At 37.1% G+C, this 19,099-nt stretch overlaps 6 protein-coding genes across 8 annotated transcripts in view; 3 read left to right on the top strand and 3 right to left on the bottom strand.

The window, feature by feature from the left end:
- Positions 1 to 105: 105 nt before the first annotated feature.
- Positions 106 to 903, top strand: LOC6738178 (salivary glue protein Sgs-3). The gene is made up of 3 exons (XM_002084955.4): positions 106 to 215; positions 275 to 484; positions 561 to 903. Exons 1-3 carry the CDS (start codon positions 191 to 193, stop codon positions 812 to 814), a joined length of 489 nt encoding a protein of 162 aa, XP_002084991.3. The 5' UTR covers positions 106 to 190; the 3' UTR covers positions 815 to 903.
- A 100-nt stretch (positions 904 to 1,003) lies between these two features.
- LOC27209082 lies at positions 1,004 to 1,571 on the bottom strand. Its single transcript, XM_016184592.3, has 2 exons — positions 1,444 to 1,571; positions 1,004 to 1,354 (listed from the first exon to the last, which is right to left on the bottom strand). Exons 1-2 carry the CDS (start codon positions 1,505 to 1,507, stop codon positions 1,068 to 1,070), a joined length of 351 nt encoding a protein of 116 aa, XP_016032014.1. The 5' UTR covers positions 1,508 to 1,571; the 3' UTR covers positions 1,004 to 1,067.
- Positions 1,572 to 1,883: 312 nt separating this feature from the next.
- On the bottom strand, positions 1,884 to 2,500 carry LOC6738177. The gene is made up of 3 exons (XM_016171537.3): positions 2,373 to 2,500; positions 2,098 to 2,298; positions 1,884 to 2,040 (listed from the first exon to the last, which is right to left on the bottom strand). Exons 1-3 carry the CDS (start codon positions 2,395 to 2,397, stop codon positions 1,982 to 1,984), a joined length of 285 nt encoding a protein of 94 aa, XP_016032013.1. The 5' UTR covers positions 2,398 to 2,500; the 3' UTR covers positions 1,884 to 1,981.
- Positions 2,501 to 2,706: 206 nt separating this feature from the next.
- LOC6738176 lies at positions 2,707 to 3,592 on the top strand. The gene is made up of 3 exons (XM_016169481.3): positions 2,707 to 2,808; positions 2,870 to 3,070; positions 3,133 to 3,592. The coding sequence occupies exons 1-3, from the start codon at positions 2,775 to 2,777 to the stop codon at positions 3,198 to 3,200; spliced, it is 303 nt and encodes a 100-aa protein (XP_016032012.1). The 5' UTR covers positions 2,707 to 2,774; the 3' UTR covers positions 3,201 to 3,592.
- Positions 3,257 to 3,919, bottom strand: LOC27208831. Its single transcript, XM_016184387.3, has 3 exons — positions 3,763 to 3,919; positions 3,469 to 3,705; positions 3,257 to 3,402 (listed from the first exon to the last, which is right to left on the bottom strand). The coding sequence occupies exons 1-3, from the start codon at positions 3,869 to 3,871 to the stop codon at positions 3,296 to 3,298; spliced, it is 453 nt and encodes a 150-aa protein (XP_016032011.2). The 5' UTR covers positions 3,872 to 3,919; the 3' UTR covers positions 3,257 to 3,295.
- Positions 3,920 to 4,231: 312 nt separating this feature from the next.
- The window catches only part of LOC6738174, a 35,088-nt gene continuing 20,220 nt past the window's right edge, over positions 4,232 to 19,099 (top strand). For 2 of the 3 annotated variants that reach the window (XM_044922815.1, XM_016169483.3), the window contains exon 1: positions 18,047 to 18,424. Coding sequence is in view for 1 of the 3 variants with exons in the window: in XM_016169482.3 (XP_016032009.1) it covers positions 4,763 to 5,180 (418 nt within the window). In the remaining 2 variants the exon portion in view is untranslated. Of the gene's footprint in view, positions 5,181 to 18,046; positions 18,425 to 19,099 lie in introns of those variants that run through there. The other variant, XM_016169482.3, reaches the window with a different exon arrangement.

Raw genomic sequence — 19,099 nt, 5'->3', positions numbered from 1 at the left:
AATAAAAACTAGACCATCTTTTGAGTGCATTGAAGGGCATTAAGACAATAACTTCCTGGTCTAAATAAAGGGATTAATGCATAAAAGCCACGTGGTTCTTATTCCGAAGGCTGTCGATCACTTTATAAAAGCCAAAGACCGAAGCACACTTATCACTGAAGTCAAACAAGTTGTCAGTAGCAGTACCAACATGTCGAAAATTACTCTCCTTTTTGGTAAGGATATAGACCGATATACCATAAATGATTATTAACCCTTATGATAACCATTTTAGCTATTCTTTGCCTTTGCGTGGCTGTTCAGGCTCAAAATCGTGAACAAGAAATTTGCCGTAAAGAAAACGAAACTTGCCGACGAAATGAACGGAGATTGGGAGTTCAAAATGATGTTTCGAACACATTTAATAATCACTGCAGCCGCCAGCCAGGCATTCGAAACTGGCGAAATGTCTCTCGTTGCGAATTGACTCTGGCTACTTGTCGATGTAAGTATCTGATTTGAAATAACCGTATTTCATATAAAAATATATTATTATATTATCTAACTTATCGATTTAACAGTGACACTCGAGCGTTGTGCTGTTATAAACTGCAAAAATGTGAGAAACAGCCTTGATGGCGGGTCCGGTCGACCTCCCACTTCAAGGACGACAACCCCGCGAATTCCTGACACACGACGACCTCGAACTACTCGTAGGACCCCAACTACTCGTCGTCCTCCAGCAACTAGACCTTCTCGTAGAACTACACGTGGTCGTGCTCCAACTACCAGATCTTCTCGTAGAACTACGACTCGCCGACCTACTGAAGAATAACTCCTGGAACCAAATCGTTCAGAATAATATCCTGGAAAATGTATACTGCTGAAAAACAATAAAAAACTTTAATGCTCTCAAAAATATTACCCTCTATATTAATATAACAGGATCTGCCTAAAAAACAAAATATATTTGGCTCAAAGACTTTGATCGAACTTCTTTTAAAATATTTAAAATTTTGACATATAAAAAATTAACATCTGTTTATTTCATATATCATTACTTAATTAATATCTTAAGGCATTGCAACTTATGAGTTATTATCAGTTTTATTAAATTCATCAGGGGATTCTTGTGTACCTTCTATGCTCAATTTTGTAACCGCTACGCTATTCTCTTCTAACTTTTTGGCGGCAGTATCCAATTTCGATGTGGCGTTTTTGTTTTCAGGTATTTGTACTCCAATAATGCTCATTATATTCCTTGAACTTTTCCGGCAGTCTTCGTTCATCAACGAGTAAAAGAGTATTCCGGCTAAAAAAACTCCAAGTATTATGCCAAGAAAGAGGCAACCGATAGACTTTCTGGCAGGTAGTCCTTTGAATAGAATATGTAATTAATTTCAACGAAAAATAATTTAATAATATTTATAATAATATTCAATATTATTTATAATGAACACTCACCTTCATTTAAGAAGGGTCTACTAGCCAGTTTCCTATTTAATGTTGATGAGCTTATTGGGATCATTTTTGAACGAGGTCTCTTTGTCGAATAAATTAAAAACGTGTTGAGCTCATTCTTTTCTTTTAAATATTTTATGACTCTGAAACAATTGAGTAAACATACAGTTTAAATGCATAAAAATTGAGCAGACAGAAATGCGCACGAGGTAATTTAACACGTTTCGTCTTACTAATAAAAAACTTTTCGAATACTCAATTTTGAGCGGTAATCAAATATTTAGTCGTATTGACTGACTAGTTGCACTAAGTGAAATCTAATATAGCTGTGCCTTCCATATTCAGATAATGATTGCGAAAATCAATTTGACATATCTATTATGTATTGATTGTTTGTATGAGCAAGTTTTCTTTATTTCCTCAAAAAATTCTAAGCATATAAATTGAGAGCATCGAAGTATTTATTTCATTGCAGTAAAAAATGATTTTCCTTTTTATATGTATGTCCATTACATTTTTCGATTCTGATATCGGTATTTTATTAGGCAAGTGCTCGCCGGACATTCTCGCAGGACAACGTGTCACATCGTTCAAGGGTCACTGCACAAAGATAACATATGTATAAAATATATAAAAAAAGTGTTTATATATACTTACATATGCAATTGGCTTTTGCGAGTTCGCATCGGGAGATTTCGCGCCAATTTCTATGGGTTCGCCGACAGTTCTCATTGAAAATATTCGAAATATCATTGTTTCTGCCATTTCTCACGACCCTTGACTCACATCTATCGACAATTCGTCTACAAATATCTCTATCGCTTTGGGCCTGAACGATAACGAAAAGGCAAATAAAAGCTAAATAAAAGAATAAAATATATATTTAATAATTTATGTATTTGGACTCCGAAATTCCATATGCAGATCCTTACCAATAAACAGAGTAATCTTGGACATCGTGAATTTCGTACTAAAAATCGTTTACGTACTGTGTAGCTTGAGCTAAAACATGGGCTTTTATAAAGTGTAGCCCGCTTGAAGAAAAATTCCCGGCTTTTAATTTTTGATTTACTTTTTTACTGCCATCCAGGAAGCAAAATAAAAGGCTTATTCAACTTAACAAAAGCTCGTCCTACTTTGAATACATTTCCTAAAACTTTTCCACCCTTTACTAAAGGCTTTTATTTCTGATTTAAATACTTGCCATATTTCTTAAAACATCTGTCATTTCTGAGATATATTGTTTATGGTATTTATATAAAGTCAAGTTGGATCGGAAACTTCTGTAGTGCGCTAACTGATAAGATACCATCGTAAGAGTTTAAGCTACAATAATGCGCCTGAAAACAGTTTTAACCGTCTTTTTCGGTAAGTTTAAGCTAGAAATAATTATGGCATTATGTTCAGAACTTAAACATCTGGTTTATAGTCATATCGCTGACTCTGGTTGCTGGTCAAGAACGGGACTGTGACGAATTGGCAAGGAAATGTGAATCCTGTGTGAGGCGTCTAAATAATTCAATCGATCGCGATTTACCCCTGTTCAATAAGGAGTGCAGACAAAGGACCCAATTATCTTGGCGCTGGAGGAACGTCGGACGCTGTGAGCTCTCCAAGCTAAATTGCTTGGGTAAGTTTATCTAAATACTTATATATATACTTATATCTTTAATAAACCTTTTTATGCTATAGGTTGGCAATCACCCATGAACTGTGAAGACATTGCTATGAGGGCTGGTATGGAACGCAGGCGTACTTAATGAGCATCCACTAATGCATAAATGAAATGATTAAAAAAAAAAAACTAAAGAGAGCATCGAAGTAAAAAACCAAGTTATTTTATTTGCTATACAATTCAAATTTCTTCGCGCCACTTATGCATCGCATATCGCACTATCCGATCTTCAATTTCATGTTCAATGTGTGGATCATGCTGACCGTAATCTGTATCTTGCTGATTTTCTGGATTTTTAGACAAACGTAGAAAATATAAATTTCGCTGGACTTTTGTTTTATCATTCATACTACCTTCAAAATAATCCATTCCAGTGGTATAATGATCAACGTAGGATTCGGAATAATTATCAGTTGATACATCTACTTGAGGATCTGGGTGGTTAGTACTGTCATGGTTTTCATTGTGATAATCATACGACACTGTCATCTCATTATCACTACTTGCCACATCCTCATCTGGCCTTGTTAGGTGATCATCTAAGGGCTCTTCTGGATCAACATATTCTGCATATTCTGGTTGTCCAAAGTCTATGCATTACAATTGTTAAGCACCCAAAATAATTTACGAATATTCAATTGACTTACCCACTAGCAGTAGAACGCAAAATAAATTAAAATTTATATTAAATGACATGTTCTCCTTGGCTGTCAGATACTGATAATACTGATGGATGGCAGTAAAAATACATTGCATTTACCATTTCGAGCTTTTAATATTTAAACAGCATGTTCCTTATTAAGTATTCACATGTATGGTGTTGACCTGGATCTATTTGCTTACCGAAAATTATATTTAGGGTATCAAAGCTTTTTATACCAGTTGTCAATAACTAAAAAAAATACAATTTTTGTATTTATTTTGCTGGTCAACAAAACCTAGAAGGGTCATTACCCTATCCTATTTTGGCGAAATTCCTATGAAATACCGAGATTAGTAGACCGTAGAAGCTCTTCAAAGAATTTCAGAAAGCTTCCGGCTGTTCACCAACAAAAGAACTTCACCACGGGCCCAGGGAGAATTCACCACGACCGATCAACTTTAGCTAAACCTCTCACTGGTAAACAAAACTCGGCCAGAACGTGCGAGAGGAAAAGGCCAAAACAGGCCTGTCTGGCTCAAAAAATAAAAATAATAATTAAACAAAATCTGGCGGGTAGGCGTTAATACGCGTACAATATTGTTTAAACAAGAGACGAGATTCTGTCGCTGTCACTGTCACTCGATCTATCTGCTTAAATACATAATGTGATAACGAAGATTGCGGGTATGGGCATTAAACAATCTTTCCAAACTGCGGTTCAGTCGTCAACTGTTGTCGCTGTTTTTCACACACAAAATACGAAATACGAAATACGAAATCCGACATCCAAAATCCGAAAACGAAACCAAAGGAATAAAATAAATAATATATGCGCAGAATAAACGTTGAACAGACCAACTAGTTTAGTTTGTTGGCGAGTTACCAAAGAAACGGTCACGTTTGGCGGCTTCAGTTTATACGTTCTCGTGCCAAATTTCAGTTAATAATAAACTGGTACAGTGATTGATTGATTGATGGACTCATTGAGTGAGTGAGCTGCAATCATGGCTAATTACACAGTGGTGCGTGTGACAAAAGTGCAACCATACCTGCATACGGTGGGCAATAGTTATGCAGCTTTGGCCAATGTCGATAGCTTTTATGCGCCGACCTTGGAGGCCGGATTACTGGATTTCCATGCAAATGGCACTGCAACCCATGCCAATTTAACGGCGGAAAGTGTCCTTGTTCTCATCGGCGAGGAGAACTACAGCTATCGATCGACCTCGACCATAGTCCTCATGGTCTCCGCCTGGATCCTGCTCATTCTGGGCTTTGTCTTCTGCTGCTGCGCCGAGTGCTGTGGCGTCAGCGTGTGGCGTGGCAAAAAGACGCGGTCCAGCATCGATATCGATGGCTTAAATCAGGCGGAACAAGGTGGAAGTGGAAATGGGAGTGCCTCCGCCCGCGATGCAACTGCAGGTGAGTGCACCAAGTTCGCTCTATCATCGAAAGCTTTTGTTTTGGGGGCTCGTTTGCATACTTTTAGGCTGCCATCGAATATTGATTGGCCTGGGGGGAGACTGGCCAAGTTGTTCTCCCTTGCCGGTGGATAACTAAACTCATATTTCACGAGTATATCCTATAAATGGCTACAATAAACGAGCAGCCACAGGGATATCCAAGAATTTGCAAGTGTGCAATATACCCTGCGATTCGCTTAAGCACAGAGCCTAATGGATGTGTATAAATATAAATATTCAAAGGAAGCGGAATAAACATGCTTATCATATTTAACAATTATTAGATTACTTAACTATTTTTCTTTTTTAATTACTGAAACATTTTCTGACCCTTGCACGGATCCTTTATAAACTTATGTCCTAATTCTACCAAATTTCATTGGCTCCAACCGAACTGCAGAGTATAAAAATGCATTCGAATGGCCTGTCAATGCGCTTTGCTGTTATTGCTGAACTACTTTTCGAAACAACACGAAGGGGCTTCTGTGGGCTTGGGAGTTGCTCTGCGGAAACTGCCTGCCTCATCGATATCATAAAATATTTAGCTATGTCTCTTATTTCGCTTCGCTCCGTTTTTGGCAAATTTGGCATGCGTTTTGGCTGAAAATTGGCTTTTGGCCAAGTTAACGAAACGTTCACAGAAATGAATGCTTCTACACAAACATTCACACGCAAATATGCCAGTCGGGCTTGCACATACACAACAAAAAAATGGGAGAAACTTAAAAAAAAAATAGTTATTTGTTGTTACGAAAGAATACGAATTAGTTATAAAAAAATAAAATATTGCTGGCCCATCTACATATGAGTTAGGGTATTTATTGAATGCTCATTGTATATTTATATTAGTGCGATAACTTAATATATTTTTCTCAGTGCACGGGCTGTAGAATTTCGTCGGATAATTTGGTTGCATATGCTGCGCTCAATGCAGCTTCTGTTTGCATCGTTGGCAATTAGCATTGTCTCGAAGATATTGCGTTTCATTAGAGCGATATGTGTTTCAGAGTGTTTGTTTGCGCCTGAATGTGCGTATGTGTGCGTGCGTGTGTGTGTGTGTGTGAGCCAAAGTGCACAGCAGTCAATGGGTCATTTCGATAACGGCAAAATTTGTTGCAAAATTTGTTTGGCATTTAAGCCAAAACTGGGATTTGTGTATTGTGTGGCTGCCAGAGCTTAAGTTGTTGCATTTCTGTCATGGTTTCTGTCGATTTTTGGTATGCTTTTGTGTCCTGGCATTTCAACTTAACAACTGATACCATAGTTGAGCCATTGTGAGTAAGCACAGATGATAGGTTCAAAGTGCACATAAATAGGGCTATGTTACGCCCATTTGAGTGTGCAAAATTGTGTTTAACGAAAACCGATGACTTTTGCCGGAGTATTTGCCTCGTTCTTTGATAAAGCATACATTTGAGATGTTTTCATTTCTCAAATCTAAGATATAAGAACATTTTCTAGGCATGCTGTGAGATAATCATTTATTTCTAGCTGTGCAGAAGCATTGGTAGTTTCAATTTATCAACTCGCTTATCACCTAGTTAGATAAATTGCAGATCAATAATGCCACAACTAACCTAGATAACATATTTCTTTGTACCTACCTCATGGTGGGGCACAATCAATTTATACGCTCGAGCGCATTTGGCCCATTTCGATAACGAAATAGGAAGCATCTTAGTATGTCAGTGCAATAAATTCCTCCACTTTCGTTTCGAACTGTGGCCACAAAACGTGCCTGGGCTCCATACCAGACCAATAGTTGCCTAGTTAATACCCCCGTTCCTTACTCCACTTTTGGCCCACACGGGCAACTTAAAGTCGAGAGCCATAAAAATTGCGCAAAGTCACAAATGTTTTATGAAACTTTTTATTTTTTTTTTATATTTTATTTAGCCCAACGCTCATTTCGCTGCACAAGTTTTAATAAAAACTTCAGCCTCTTGTGCGAACCAACTGCAGTCGATGCCGCTGCTCCCCGACTTTTCTGTTCAGGAATTCATAACCGCATTTCTCTGCCAGGCAGCCGGGCTGCCGGGGAAAATCGAGCGGGGCAAGTCGGAAAACCAGGAGGCGCAGTTGTACATACCAATTGCTTATGTATCGACAATACGGGGCTGTGAGTGCAGATACCCACTTTTTCGCCTAACCACCCACTTTGGGGTCCCAGCTGATGCGGCAAAAGCCCCGGCGTATAATAAGTTTTTGTCTTCCATCGAGGAGGAGCGCCTGCCTGCCAAGTTGCTCGCCTCGAGTTGAATCTATAATTCAGTTTCGCCAGCTATTTTCTTTTGTCTTCGGTGCGTAGACCACTTTAAATTTCCTTAACCAATTCGCCAGGAAAATGCTGGAGCAACGTATTATAGTCTAGCATAAATCCTTTCTATCGAAAAAGATAACTGTATCATATAGATAACTCATAATTTAAGATTACAGAAAGTTTTAAAAAGTTTATGAATTTTCTTTTAAGAATTACTAACTTAAATTCTGTTTGACCCTGCGTTAAGTTTAGTGTTATAAAAGAATACCCAAAAATACACGTTTTTCTACTCCGCGAATCAAGCCAAAAAAATAAGGGAAATTTTTATTATTTATGCGAGTAAAAAATGCGTAAAAATTTCTCTCAACTTTATTTGCTGTTTACGCGCTTCATTTACGGGAACCAAAACACCAAACACGCCTCCCACAGCCACCCACTGTCCCGATAATTCGTGTACATCATTTTTTACAGCCCCTCATCAGTTGGTGGCGCTGCTTAGTTAGTCTTTCATGGCACTTTGATTGCTCATTTGGCATTTATTTGATGATGCCAGGACCCGTCTGTCTTCGGGGTCCTTAAATTATTCATTGTGCGTGTGCGTGGTGGCTCCTGCGCCTCCATCGTTTGCCATCTAAGCATCTGAAACATCGTCTCAATCCTGCAATGAGCCTGGCGAATTTTTTTTTTAAATATTCATGTCCCGCCTTTGGCTAGCGAAAAGAGCAAAAAAGAAAAATAAATCCGGCAGACAAGTCGCCGAAAACATCCGCGGACGAAGGCGACCAACTAAGAGTGCGTAATTTTTACCGACAGCGCATTGAAAATATCGCCCTCGGCGATAACAGCAGACATCAAGGATTGGGTGTGGGGATGGATTTCGCAGGACTCCATCATCGGGTGGGGGTCACGGCGTCCTACGTGAGTTTGAAACTTGTACTTGGTCAGGACTCGGCCAGGCGGATTGGATTTGCACCATGTTTCAGCCGGAGACGAAGCATAAAAATGCTTTTAGGGTGGATCTTAATTCGAAGAAAAAAAAACTAGGTCATAAAAAAATCATTTTAAAATTGTTTTAAGCTTATTTAGATGTTATGTTACAAACAGAGCAAAACTAACTTACGAGCAGTATCTCGAAAGAGATACTAAAACAGCTAAATTAAAGAATTTGGTTCACCCCAGCGATCAGTGCTTATGTAACCCACTTGGCCTGTTTTTGCTTTGACATTTCATCTAATTTGTATTTATTGTGTTGGATTTTCCTCTTCAAATTGCGCATACAATTTACATTTTTTATTGGCGCCGGCTACTTCGAGTATAAATTTCCCCGACTCTAGCAATTTTTCGACTTCATTCTGCAATACATTTTTTTCACACGTTCGATTATTGATTGAACTGGGGCCGAAAGAAAGATGTTCGATACTTCAATTCAAGGGAGATGAAAATTCGTGCAATTTGAAATGCAGGTCAATTGCATTTGTTTTATCGAGGGGTGGTTCTGCATTTGAAGCTGTCAATTTGCAATTTGATTAAGTTGAATTTAATTGCTTTTGTTGTATAATTATAGAGTAATTGCAAATTGCATTGGTCTTACTGTAGTGTCACTTATTTTGATAAATAATGCTCAATTTATTTTATAGCTATAGCTATAGCTTTTTTAATTCGACCTTTTCAATTTAAAATGACTGAACAGTGTGTTTTAAAGTGGTTTATAAATGAATTTTGAGCTGCATATTGAGTACAAATGAATTAATGGATTAATTATAGAGTCAGAGGGAAAAGCAATGCCAAACAAAGGTACGTCATTGGAGTAACATTAATCAATTAAAAAGGTTAAATCTGAAATACAGCATATGCAAATGAATCAACTGATTTAATTATTTAACCAATATTTGGCAACAGCTCCTTAATTGGCATTTAATGCTCCTTCTGCTTTAGCCGTAAATCTTGCACCCATTCAACCGTTTCAATTGCCCACTTAGCAGCCTTTCAACACAAATTACCATAATTCGAGCTCTTTCTCCATTCTCTTTTTGAAAAGGCTCACACACACTTAACCTTTAATTAAGATACTCGAAAGTTTTCAATATTAAGCTCAATTGTATGCAGTGGCGCCGCATTGTCGGCTCCCTTGCACCATGGTGCACGTTCCCATTTTCCGCTTTGCCACAGGTTCTACGACACGGGGGAAAACAAGATGATCTAAAACATTGCAAATTAAAATTAAAGAATTTTATTTCCAAAATTTTAAATATTTTCTTTGTACTCTTTTTATATCATATTTAACAAATATTTATTCTTACAACTATGTGTTTTCTTTAATAGGAGGGCATTTTCATATTTGTCTTGTATAAACTAAAAGATTTTCTAGCGAATATCATTCAGTTACTTAATATCCGCCATAAAAACATTGCTAACTAGACTAATTTCGATTACAAGGACTATTTTCCCCAGTGTCCTGTCCCTCTTATGCCCATTACCATTCGACTTTCCCGACTCCCATCATCCGGTTCCCCATCGCACGCTCACATGTCAAGTCGTTGCAATTTTCCATAACGAAATTAACGCCATGCCAGGCGGCGCTGCAAAGTATGCAACGTAAATTTTTGCGCCGAACCAATAAAAATAATTGAGGCAAAAGCGCCACATGTGATGATGTGATGGTGTTGGCGGGGCTGCAAGGGGTTAAGGGGGCTTGGTGGCACAGGGGTATTGAAAATGCAGGGGGTCCTTGCTCGAATGGCAATTTTGCTTTTATTGCCTGAATGCCTGATGACGGCAGCTCCTCATTGCACAGCCCTTTTCAATCCCTCCCGCTGACACTGCACTCAAAAGTTGAACTCTTTTATTAATAAATTATGTATTTTATAATGTTATAACATTTATTGCAGGAAAATAAGACTTTTAACGTCACAACCTTATAATAACTAATAATATTCTTTAATATAATGAGTTTTCATAGTTTTAAAACTGACTATACCCACTTTCTAGGCTCATGAATTATAAGGTAAATTAAAGCGCGGGTTTACAAATTATTCTTATTAATTATTCATATTTTAAAATGCATTGTTGCTTAGTTTTGTTAATTTATTATAAATTTTAAACAAACAGCACATTAATATAAAAATAAAATTAATACGTTTAAATTCACCAGTTTACTTTTACCATACCGTTTCTTATATATTTATTATTAATTCGTTAAATCAAAGTTAAATAAAATCGATTTTGATCAAATATTGAAAGTTAGCATACATTTTTCTCAGTGCATCCATGCGATGTTGACGCTGGCGCCTTCGCATGGCTTTTAAGTGCTCAGTCTTTGTTGTGGCTCGCCTTTGTTGTTGCAGCTTTGGTTGTTGTTATTGGCGGTACTTACACTCTCTTCCTTTCTTTTTTTTATGCCGCTGTCATCGCTCGGTTTGCACTTGCATTTATTCTTGTTTTCATTTCCGTTGCGCTTATCACATTATTGCAAGCTCATTGCCGCGGCTTCCCTTCTGACGCACACGCACACAAGCATCCGGATACTCTTAAGCTCGCACACAGATACACACGCAGACATATCAGTCAAGCTGTCTTGCTTTCTGTTTGACAAAAGGTACTTGTGTGCGTAAGAAGGAAGAAATATTCATGCGTTATGGGTATTACTGCTATTTTAATAATGGGAGTAAAGTCAAAGGTAAATTAAATACATTTTTTAAGTTACATATTTGGATGTCAAAAGGTATTAAAATTTAAATACGCCTTAAAGCTTGCCTGGCAAAAACAAAGAATTTAAAATTTGAAATATTCAATTTATATGGTCATAAGTATCATACAAATAGGAAGATCTGTATTTTACTTTTTTAGCTGTTTTTGAAAACATGTACACATGTACATGTAAGGTAGATGAAATACACATATTCAGTTGTTAATCTTTTCTGTATTCTATTCGCTGTAAACTATTTCTTCAGATCTTCGAGTATTTAAATATAAATGAAAATATAAGGCAACGATTTATCGGCATTTACGAACCATTTCAACCCCTTGTCAACGTCCAGAAAAGAAGAAAGTCTGGAAATTAAACACAAAACACAACAAATGTCAAATCCTAACCTCCGAGCAGTTCAAACCCTCTTTAACTATGGCACTTTCTCGTTTCCCCCCCTATCTGGGTCCCTAGATTCACACAATTTTGCATAGACATTAATAAATAATTTGGAACGTGTGAATGATTTTCATATAAATCGCCGCCAAGAAGGAGGAGGTTCCGGCAAAAAGAAAGGGAAACGGAGCTCTGGCCTCCATGTGTGTGTAACGTTTGTCTACTCTTGCAGCTCATGTAATATTCATGATTATTTGAAATTTGCGCTTCGTTATCCTTTATCCCTTTTTATGTTTGGGCGAGGCAGACGACAATCATATGTTAACGCGACGCCTTTTCCTTCTTCGTCGCCTGCACAGATATACCTATGTATATAAACCCCTATGTATGTACTTAAGGGATGGGGGCATGGGGGCTGGCAGGGGGTCCTTGCATATCAACTGAGCGTAATCGGGTTTTCATGCTTTGCTGCCACGCAGGACACACTGGGGAATTCCTCCAATGCCATTGATAGCAACTCAACGCGACTCTGGTCCGTCAATATCCCCTGGCAAACTGTTGCGTCGCCCATTCTCGCCTGCCAAGCGATTTTTTCTTTGCCACACGTTTGTCGCTGCACTCAGAGAAAAAATATATACCTTAATTTGAAAGGATGCAACTAAAACATAGGCGCTAAAAGTACTGTTCTAAAAATGCCTAATCAATTATTAATTCGATTTAGAACATTGTTACATGGTAATAAAATCAAATGAATAATAAAATCAACATTTCAAGCTGATATGTAGATCTTAAATGTTTTCTCCAAGTGTACCAATACACTCATACCCATTAAGCTAGTCCTGTGTCTGTGTGCCACTTCCGTTTCGTCGCTTATCAGCCTTCGTCCTTCGTTATTGTTGTGGCTCCCTTGGTGCACTTTTTGCTGCAACTTTATATGCAATGCCGCCAAAAGCTAGCAAACGCGATTCCTTTCTTCCCGCTCGCCTCCCATATTCCCGCCCACAAATGTCAATGGCTTTGTGCTGAAACTTGCTTGATGCCGCTGGAAGTGGGCGTGGCCAGCCGCCCATAGCCACAACCTGGCTGCATTGCGATAACAGACAACTCGAAACTCCAGCACCACCAAACTCGTAGTTTGTTGACAAACTGAGAAACAATTATGATTGATTGTGTGTCCAGGAGACCAGGGCAGAAACGCCAGGAAGCCACTGGAAGCCGGCTGACAAGGAAGCAAACTATTCGAAAGTAATTTTTGAGATCGCCAAGGTAGATAGTGCTGAAGGATTCCAGGACACACAGGAATCTATTGCAAACAATGTGATGAAAACTTTGAGTTTCAAATTACATGACAGCGTAAAAGTTTAAAAAACTGAAAGGTATATTGAAGAACGCGGAAAATATACATAATCTAATCAGTTTAAAAGTACTGAGATGTTAAATTCAAGTATTTAACTTGAAGTTTTATTATGCATCTAGCTAAATATTAGATACTAGTAATTCTAGAAATTAAATTATATTTAATTTGGAACCAAGCCCCACACCTTTTTAAATTTGTTTTTTTTTTTAACAACCTTATTTCGACTGGAACTTCTTCTACCCTCACCTCTTTCTTGTGGATATTCCTCAATTAAATAGGATAATGAATGAGCCAGTGTGTCGCCCCATGACATTAAGACGATTTGTTCAATATTTGCCCCTAATGAGTATTTAAATTTATTCAACAAGGAGCGGAAGCGATCAAAAACGCCTCATTAGGTCGGTGCTGGTCAGTTTCGGTTCCAGTTTACGATTCTTTTCGTATAATAAAATACGAAATAGATTTTCCTGCTTTGTTGACAAACAGCTCGTAAATTACACCCTCGTTTTTCAGACATTTTATGAACAGAACCGGGCCAATATCGACCTTTCAAGCCGGCTACTGTGTGTGAGTCGAGTGCATTGGCCACGGTTCTGGTCGTTTGTTCTGCAACGGAAGTTCAGATAGAGGTAGGGGCGTAAAAAGATTGTTGTATAGCATAGTACTTGCCTGGTGACAATCCCAAAAAAATAGAAATGATTACAGAAATGCTTGCATAACTCTATGAGGAATACTCGGGCCAACAGCCTTTCAATTTCCGTTCTCACAGCGGCATTGGCCCAAAGGTAAACAAATCAATAAGTTGAGAGAAGCGCGAACGATTGCATCCTTATCAAGGCATATGTCGTCCTTGTACCTGTCGGAGGTGCAAAGCCGAAAAGGATACAGCCTGCTGTCAGCCTAACCATTTCCGTTTAGCAAGCCAAACAATAACAATGAGATTTTTCCTCGCTGCGGCAGTCGCTCCGGAGATAAAAGAGGAAAAGAGGCCGCGACCGGAAAAGCGCATTTAACGCGATTTGATGGTTTACAAATTGGCTTAAAGGAACCGGAGAACCGGGGAAACTGGGGAATCGGGGACCGGGAACATCGGGAGATATCCCACAAAGAGGAGTGTTCGAACAACTGACGGCATTTGGTCGAAGGGTCGGAGATTGAGAATGAGAATGAGGCTTGTTGTGTTTGGATAAAAGATTGTTGCGATAGGGTTGCCGATGAGGGATCTAACGGAGACAAGGTGGTTCGGTACTGGAGTCGAGTGCGTTAGTAAAAGATGGTTTATCATAAGGACGAGGGTTTTTCCTTTTGGAGATTATAGGAATATGCAAAAGGGCTTATTATCTTTTATTGTATATTTAATTGGATTTTTCCTGGAACCTATACTCACTGATATTCCAATAATGCTAACTGCGTACCATTGAAAATATATATAGTAATAAAATATGGAACAGAATTTTAAGCACAGATAATGACTTTAATATTCAGGTAACTGCAAAGTGCTATTGAAGAGTTTTTGCTTATAAGTTATGTCTTACCATATAAGCTGTTTAAAAGTATATATCCATCGAGCTGCGCATTCTCTGCTATTATCTTGGCCCAACAATGTTACCTAACTATTTCATAATTCAGAAGCATTATCTTTCTATGCGGTCAGTTCTCGTTCAAAGACCCCGGTTACTCAGAAGTCTATAATTAAGTGCATTACAGGCGGCCACCACGCCGCGCACTTCCTTTGTTTGCTCACCTTTTCCCGAGTGGAGCGAAGTGAAGCGAGTGAAGCCGCAAATAACGCTGACTATTTGCCAAGTATATTCAACTGGCTGGAATGTTCGCATTGGAGATCGGGGCTGACATGGGAAATACCCGGGGGTTAATAACATTCCGTTGCAGAGTTACTTAATTGATGGCTTAATCAGCAGACTGTGAACTTTAAGCGGTAATCTAGCCGAACGACATCAAATTCCAAAGGTGATGAATTTATGATTTTAATATAACAATTTTATCAAGATCTTATCACCAGACTCAGTGGCGTCGCATTCTGTCTGTTGACCTCATTTGTTTTTAATTAAAGCATGCTGTTCACAACAGTGTGACGAAATCATTCGGTTAATTGTAGTGCAAAAATACCAAAACTGGTTGAATTACCTACTTAAAATAACTTGTACTTTCGATGTCATCACGTGAGCTGTGTCACTTGATTATTCTGCCCGGCGCATGCGCAACCGGTTCACAACTTTTCACTACTGCCAGCCGGCGTCTGACACGCAAAAAATATAAACGTAAACATCACAATGTTATAAATAATAATAAATACACGTCGACGCCTGGTTTTCGTAGTATTTTGGTTTTTTTGGGACTAATTAGCCATTTGTGGTGAGTTTGTCCTAATTTGGGGAGTTTCCTGTCCTAAGTAGTCTAATTAGATCAAGTTAGCGAGCGCAACAACCTTTGGTGCATGCAATAGGGTTAAAAACTATGCTAAGGTCTTGATGATGTTGTGGTGAATTTGATTTTAATGATTGAAACTCCTAATATTCCTGTATATTCAAAAAAAATTTGGTAAAACAAATATACTATTTATTGAAAATAATTGCTAATTGGTTGCATAGAAATGTAGCTATCCATTCTGTTATATCTATTCCCCATTATGGAAATATAAATATATGTGTTTTGTTTCGAAATATCAGAGATCATTAAAAACTATTTGTAAGCAATAAATCCTGTTAATTACAGTATAAAAATAATAATTATAGCTAACGAAGCTTTATGGCCAAGCTAATGTAAAAAGCATGCAAAATACCAGATCGAACCAAATCGAACCGAAACTTACAAAAAACGTATGGCACCGCATGAAAAACACATTTGTTGTTTTGCCTAAAAAAAAGTATTTAGCTCATGTTTAATGTAGAACGTAAATAGTAATCTGACGTATGTACGAGCTGACAAGATGATTGGTGACCACTTGAGATAAGGAATCACCGTGATACACAATGCAACCGGCTACTCCAAATAAATCATGTGTACACAGATACTTTAGATTAATATTGGGGTGAAATGACCAGGGGGGAATGTCCACAAGACACCTGGAAACAAGTAAACTTATTGAAAACAAATATCATTTGTACGACTTTAAAACAATAACTCAATCAGCCGTTGTCCCACTTCCCCATTCAGGCCTTTTAACCCAATTAATTCCATTCAATTTAGCTTTTAGCTGTTAAAGAGCAAAAAGAGGTCATTTTAATGCACTCAATTGTTGATTGATTCGCCAGTGCGATTTATTTGCAAATACACACATACTCCGTAATCTATCAATTGGAAAGCCCGTGACAAAGGCTCTTCAAAAGCGATTAGGAGCACCCCCTTTGAGTGCCAACTGGGTACCAGCTTTAAGTGCCAATATCAATAAAATAATTCGAAATTGATAAAGCTCTAATCATGCGTCACTAAGCCTGTGCAGAATGCTAATTGCAATTGATGCTCATAAATAGTGCAACGCCACACAGAAAAGTCAATATTAGCAAATGGAAAATTCATAATCAGGCAGTCGATCGAATCAATTTGTGATTTACAAATAGTTAACCGCAAACACAGGAAAAATTACTTCCACTAAGCACACAGACAAAGCAACTTCTGCATTTGGAATTATGCAATTGCATTAAAGCACAACATAATTGAAATTGTTCTACATTTCGAACATACATAGTTTAGGCAGCAAAGTGCAGCAGCCACAAATTCCCAATAATCAAATGAAACGAAATAATTAAATGCAAATTTTAATAAACACCAAAAAGATAATAAAACATACACTACGACAGCCGAGCAGCCAAATAACAAATATTACCGAAACACTAATGAAATATTCGCTGTGAAATTGTCCATGAAATGCTCACGTTTCGGCAACATAAGTCCAATGCATAAATTTAAATGTAAATGATATGCAATAAACATGAAATATGCATGGCCGGATTAGAAGAACAATTTCTGATAGTCGCCGGCGAAATTGCAACTGGAAATAAACCAAAGCCAAATGCATGAAAGCCAGACTGCACTTTATAAATTTTACTTAAAACATTGCTGTTTATAAATTCAGATAAAATTTATATTTATGTATATGGTATATAAATACAAAAAAGACTGTGTGAATAGAAATTCTTATTACTGATTAGAAAAGGCGGAATCGTAAGTTATAGCAAATTAATAAATTTACATAAGCACGATTGCTTTCACTGCAATAGGTAGACTGCAATTATTATTAAGTATAGACGGAATATATTAAGCAATAAATAAATAATAAAATGTGAGAAAATTGCGGCTAAGGAAACAGACGACTTATTTACAATTATATTATTGAATCATAATTATTGTACATTATAAATATAATTTGTAAACTATATCAATACAAATGAAAATAAAACTTTAAGCCTGTAGGAAACCAAAGATCATAAAGGCCTATATTATTAAGTGGTGTTATATTCTATAATAAAATTTATTTACTAGTTATAACATTTATTTAATCAAAGCGAAATGTCACAAACAAATAAATCTAAGAATATAGTAGAATCAAGCCGAGTCAATTGCTGCAATCGACTCGTTATGATTACTGATTTGCTAGTTTTAGTTTTCTCAGCAGACTTACTAAGTGCACCTAGAAAAATATGAATTAAATTTCCATTCGCATATTTAATTTAAAATTGGTTCCCTTTCATTTACAATTTATACCTCAATCATAATTATAAAGATATATACATGTATATATATTTAAATCATTAGTAAAAACTTTAATAAAATTAATAAGATTAAACATTACATATATGCTGATTAAATTTATGAAAAATATGTTAATTATATGTTTTATTAATACAATAGCTAGCTTGTAGAGGTAATCATTTTCCAAGTGTCATTTTTGTCTGCGGCGACCGTTGATCGCGTTGTCTCACTTGATTTAAATATTTGCCGCGTCTTCGCGTCAGAAGCAGTTTCGGCCAGACATAGCTCAATCTCAATCTCAATCCGTATCTGTATCTGAATCTCAGCATCTGCCTAGGTTCCGTCATGCAGTCAGTCTGTCAGTTTGTCACACGCTCAGTTAGTCATTCATTCGGTTTGTTTGCCAAGAGTCGCTGGCTTTTTCAACAATATTTTGCGGTCGCAGTCGACGTCGCGCTGTCACCGCGACGGCAGTTAACTTTTCGCTGTTAACGTGGCTATAATTGCAAGACGCAAGAAAGCAGTTTTAATTGTTGTAAACAAGCGCGCCCGGTCGGTTCATTTGGCTAAACAATAACAAACGGCCAAAAGTTCTACGCGAGTTTTTCAATCATTTTTTATTGTTGATAAAGGTCGTGAAACTTAAATGGAAAAACCAAAAAACGTTTGGCGCCAAATATTTAACTCGTAGTAAACAACTATTTTACATAAGCAGTGTAAATAAATGAAAATATCTAAAAAGAAGCGGAAACTAAATGAAAATGATTTAAGAAATGTGTTCATAAAATATAAAAAGTAAGCTTTAATGAAATCGTGTGCTTCCTACTTTTCAATATTGCATGTTTGCTGATTAGCTGCGTCTTCAATAAAAGTGTGATTACATTACAAAGAACTGGAAAATATTTAATATGATATAAACAATAAAATAGAGAGCTAAATTAAAGCAATTCAGCTCATAAAAAACGAATGCATTGCCATTACTTAAATAAATTGTTTGATGAAGAAACCCATTGAAAAGTCAATGACAATATTTATCAATGAAAGCCATCTTTTTGTTTTATTTTTTGCTAGCATTCCAATATATATTTGTTGTGACATTAAATTGATTTGTTAAACAAGTGTCCAAGCACTATACATTTATATACTATTCTCATTATCAGTCGTTGGCTTGATCTAGTATTCAAGTTGAGATCTTAAAATTTTCCGCTTGATTTATTCATTAATTGCATATATTCCAGACTTTTAAATGCCCAGATATCTGTACTGAAATTCAATAGGGCTCCACCAGTTTTAATTAATGTTTATAGATGCTGAAAACAAGCGGCCTAATTGACTGTTATTGAAGCTGTTCTAAATATAGAACAGTCGTCTGCCATAAAATGAGATGGGTGTGTGCTTCAAGACTCGGAAAAGCCTCTGATTGAGGCTTAAGTTACGCCTATCTAGTTGTCAGTTGATCGAATTTGAATA

This window comes from Drosophila simulans, chromosome 3L (assembly GCF_016746395.2).
Source record: "Drosophila simulans strain w501 chromosome 3L, Prin_Dsim_3.1, whole genome shotgun sequence".
NCBI classification, from domain to species: Eukaryota; Metazoa; Arthropoda; class Insecta; order Diptera; family Drosophilidae; genus Drosophila; species Drosophila simulans.
This window is presented reverse-complemented; position numbering and strand designations above follow the sequence as displayed.

Bases quoted from the DNA above. Each gene is read 5' to 3' on its own strand.
- LOC6738178 (XM_002084955.4), top strand. From the start codon at position 191: ATGTCGAAAATTACTCTCCTTTTTG. The intron at 216-274 runs GTAAGGATATAG...TAACCATTTTAG, and splicing joins GAAAATTACTCTCCTTTTTG to CTATTCTTTGCCTTTGCGTG. The intron at 485-560 runs GTAAGTATCTGA...TCGATTTAACAG, and splicing joins GACTCTGGCTACTTGTCGAT to TGACACTCGAGCGTTGTGCT.
- LOC27209082 (XM_016184592.3), bottom strand. From the start codon at position 1,507: ATGATCCCAATAAGCTCATCAACATTAAATAGGAAACTGGCTAGTAGA. The intron at 1,355-1,443 runs GTGAGTGTTCAT...TTCTATTCAAAG, and splicing joins TAGACCCTTCTTAAATGAAG to GACTACCTGCCAGAAAGTCT.
- LOC6738177 (XM_016171537.3), bottom strand. From the start codon at position 2,397: ATGTCCAAGATTACTCTGTTTATTG. The intron at 2,299-2,372 runs GTAAGGATCTGC...TCTTTTATTTAG, and splicing joins CAAGATTACTCTGTTTATTG to CTTTTATTTGCCTTTTCGTT. The intron at 2,041-2,097 runs GTAAGTATATAT...ATCTTTGTGCAG, and splicing joins CGCAAAAGCCAATTGCATAT to TGACCCTTGAACGATGTGAC.
- LOC6738176 (XM_016169481.3), top strand. From the start codon at position 2,775: ATGCGCCTGAAAACAGTTTTAACCGTCTTTTTCG. The intron at 2,809-2,869 runs GTAAGTTTAAGC...TCTGGTTTATAG, and splicing joins AGTTTTAACCGTCTTTTTCG to TCATATCGCTGACTCTGGTT. The intron at 3,071-3,132 runs GTAAGTTTATCT...TTTATGCTATAG, and splicing joins CTCCAAGCTAAATTGCTTGG to GTTGGCAATCACCCATGAAC.
- LOC27208831 (XM_016184387.3), bottom strand. From the start codon at position 3,871: ATGCAATGTATTTTTACTGCCATCCATCAGTATTATCAGTATCTGACA. The intron at 3,706-3,762 runs GTAAGTCAATTG...TGTAATGCATAG, and splicing joins TTGCGTTCTACTGCTAGTGG to ACTTTGGACAACCAGAATAT. The intron at 3,403-3,468 runs GTAGTATGAATG...CTAAAAATCCAG, and splicing joins TGGAATGGATTATTTTGAAG to AAAATCAGCAAGATACAGAT.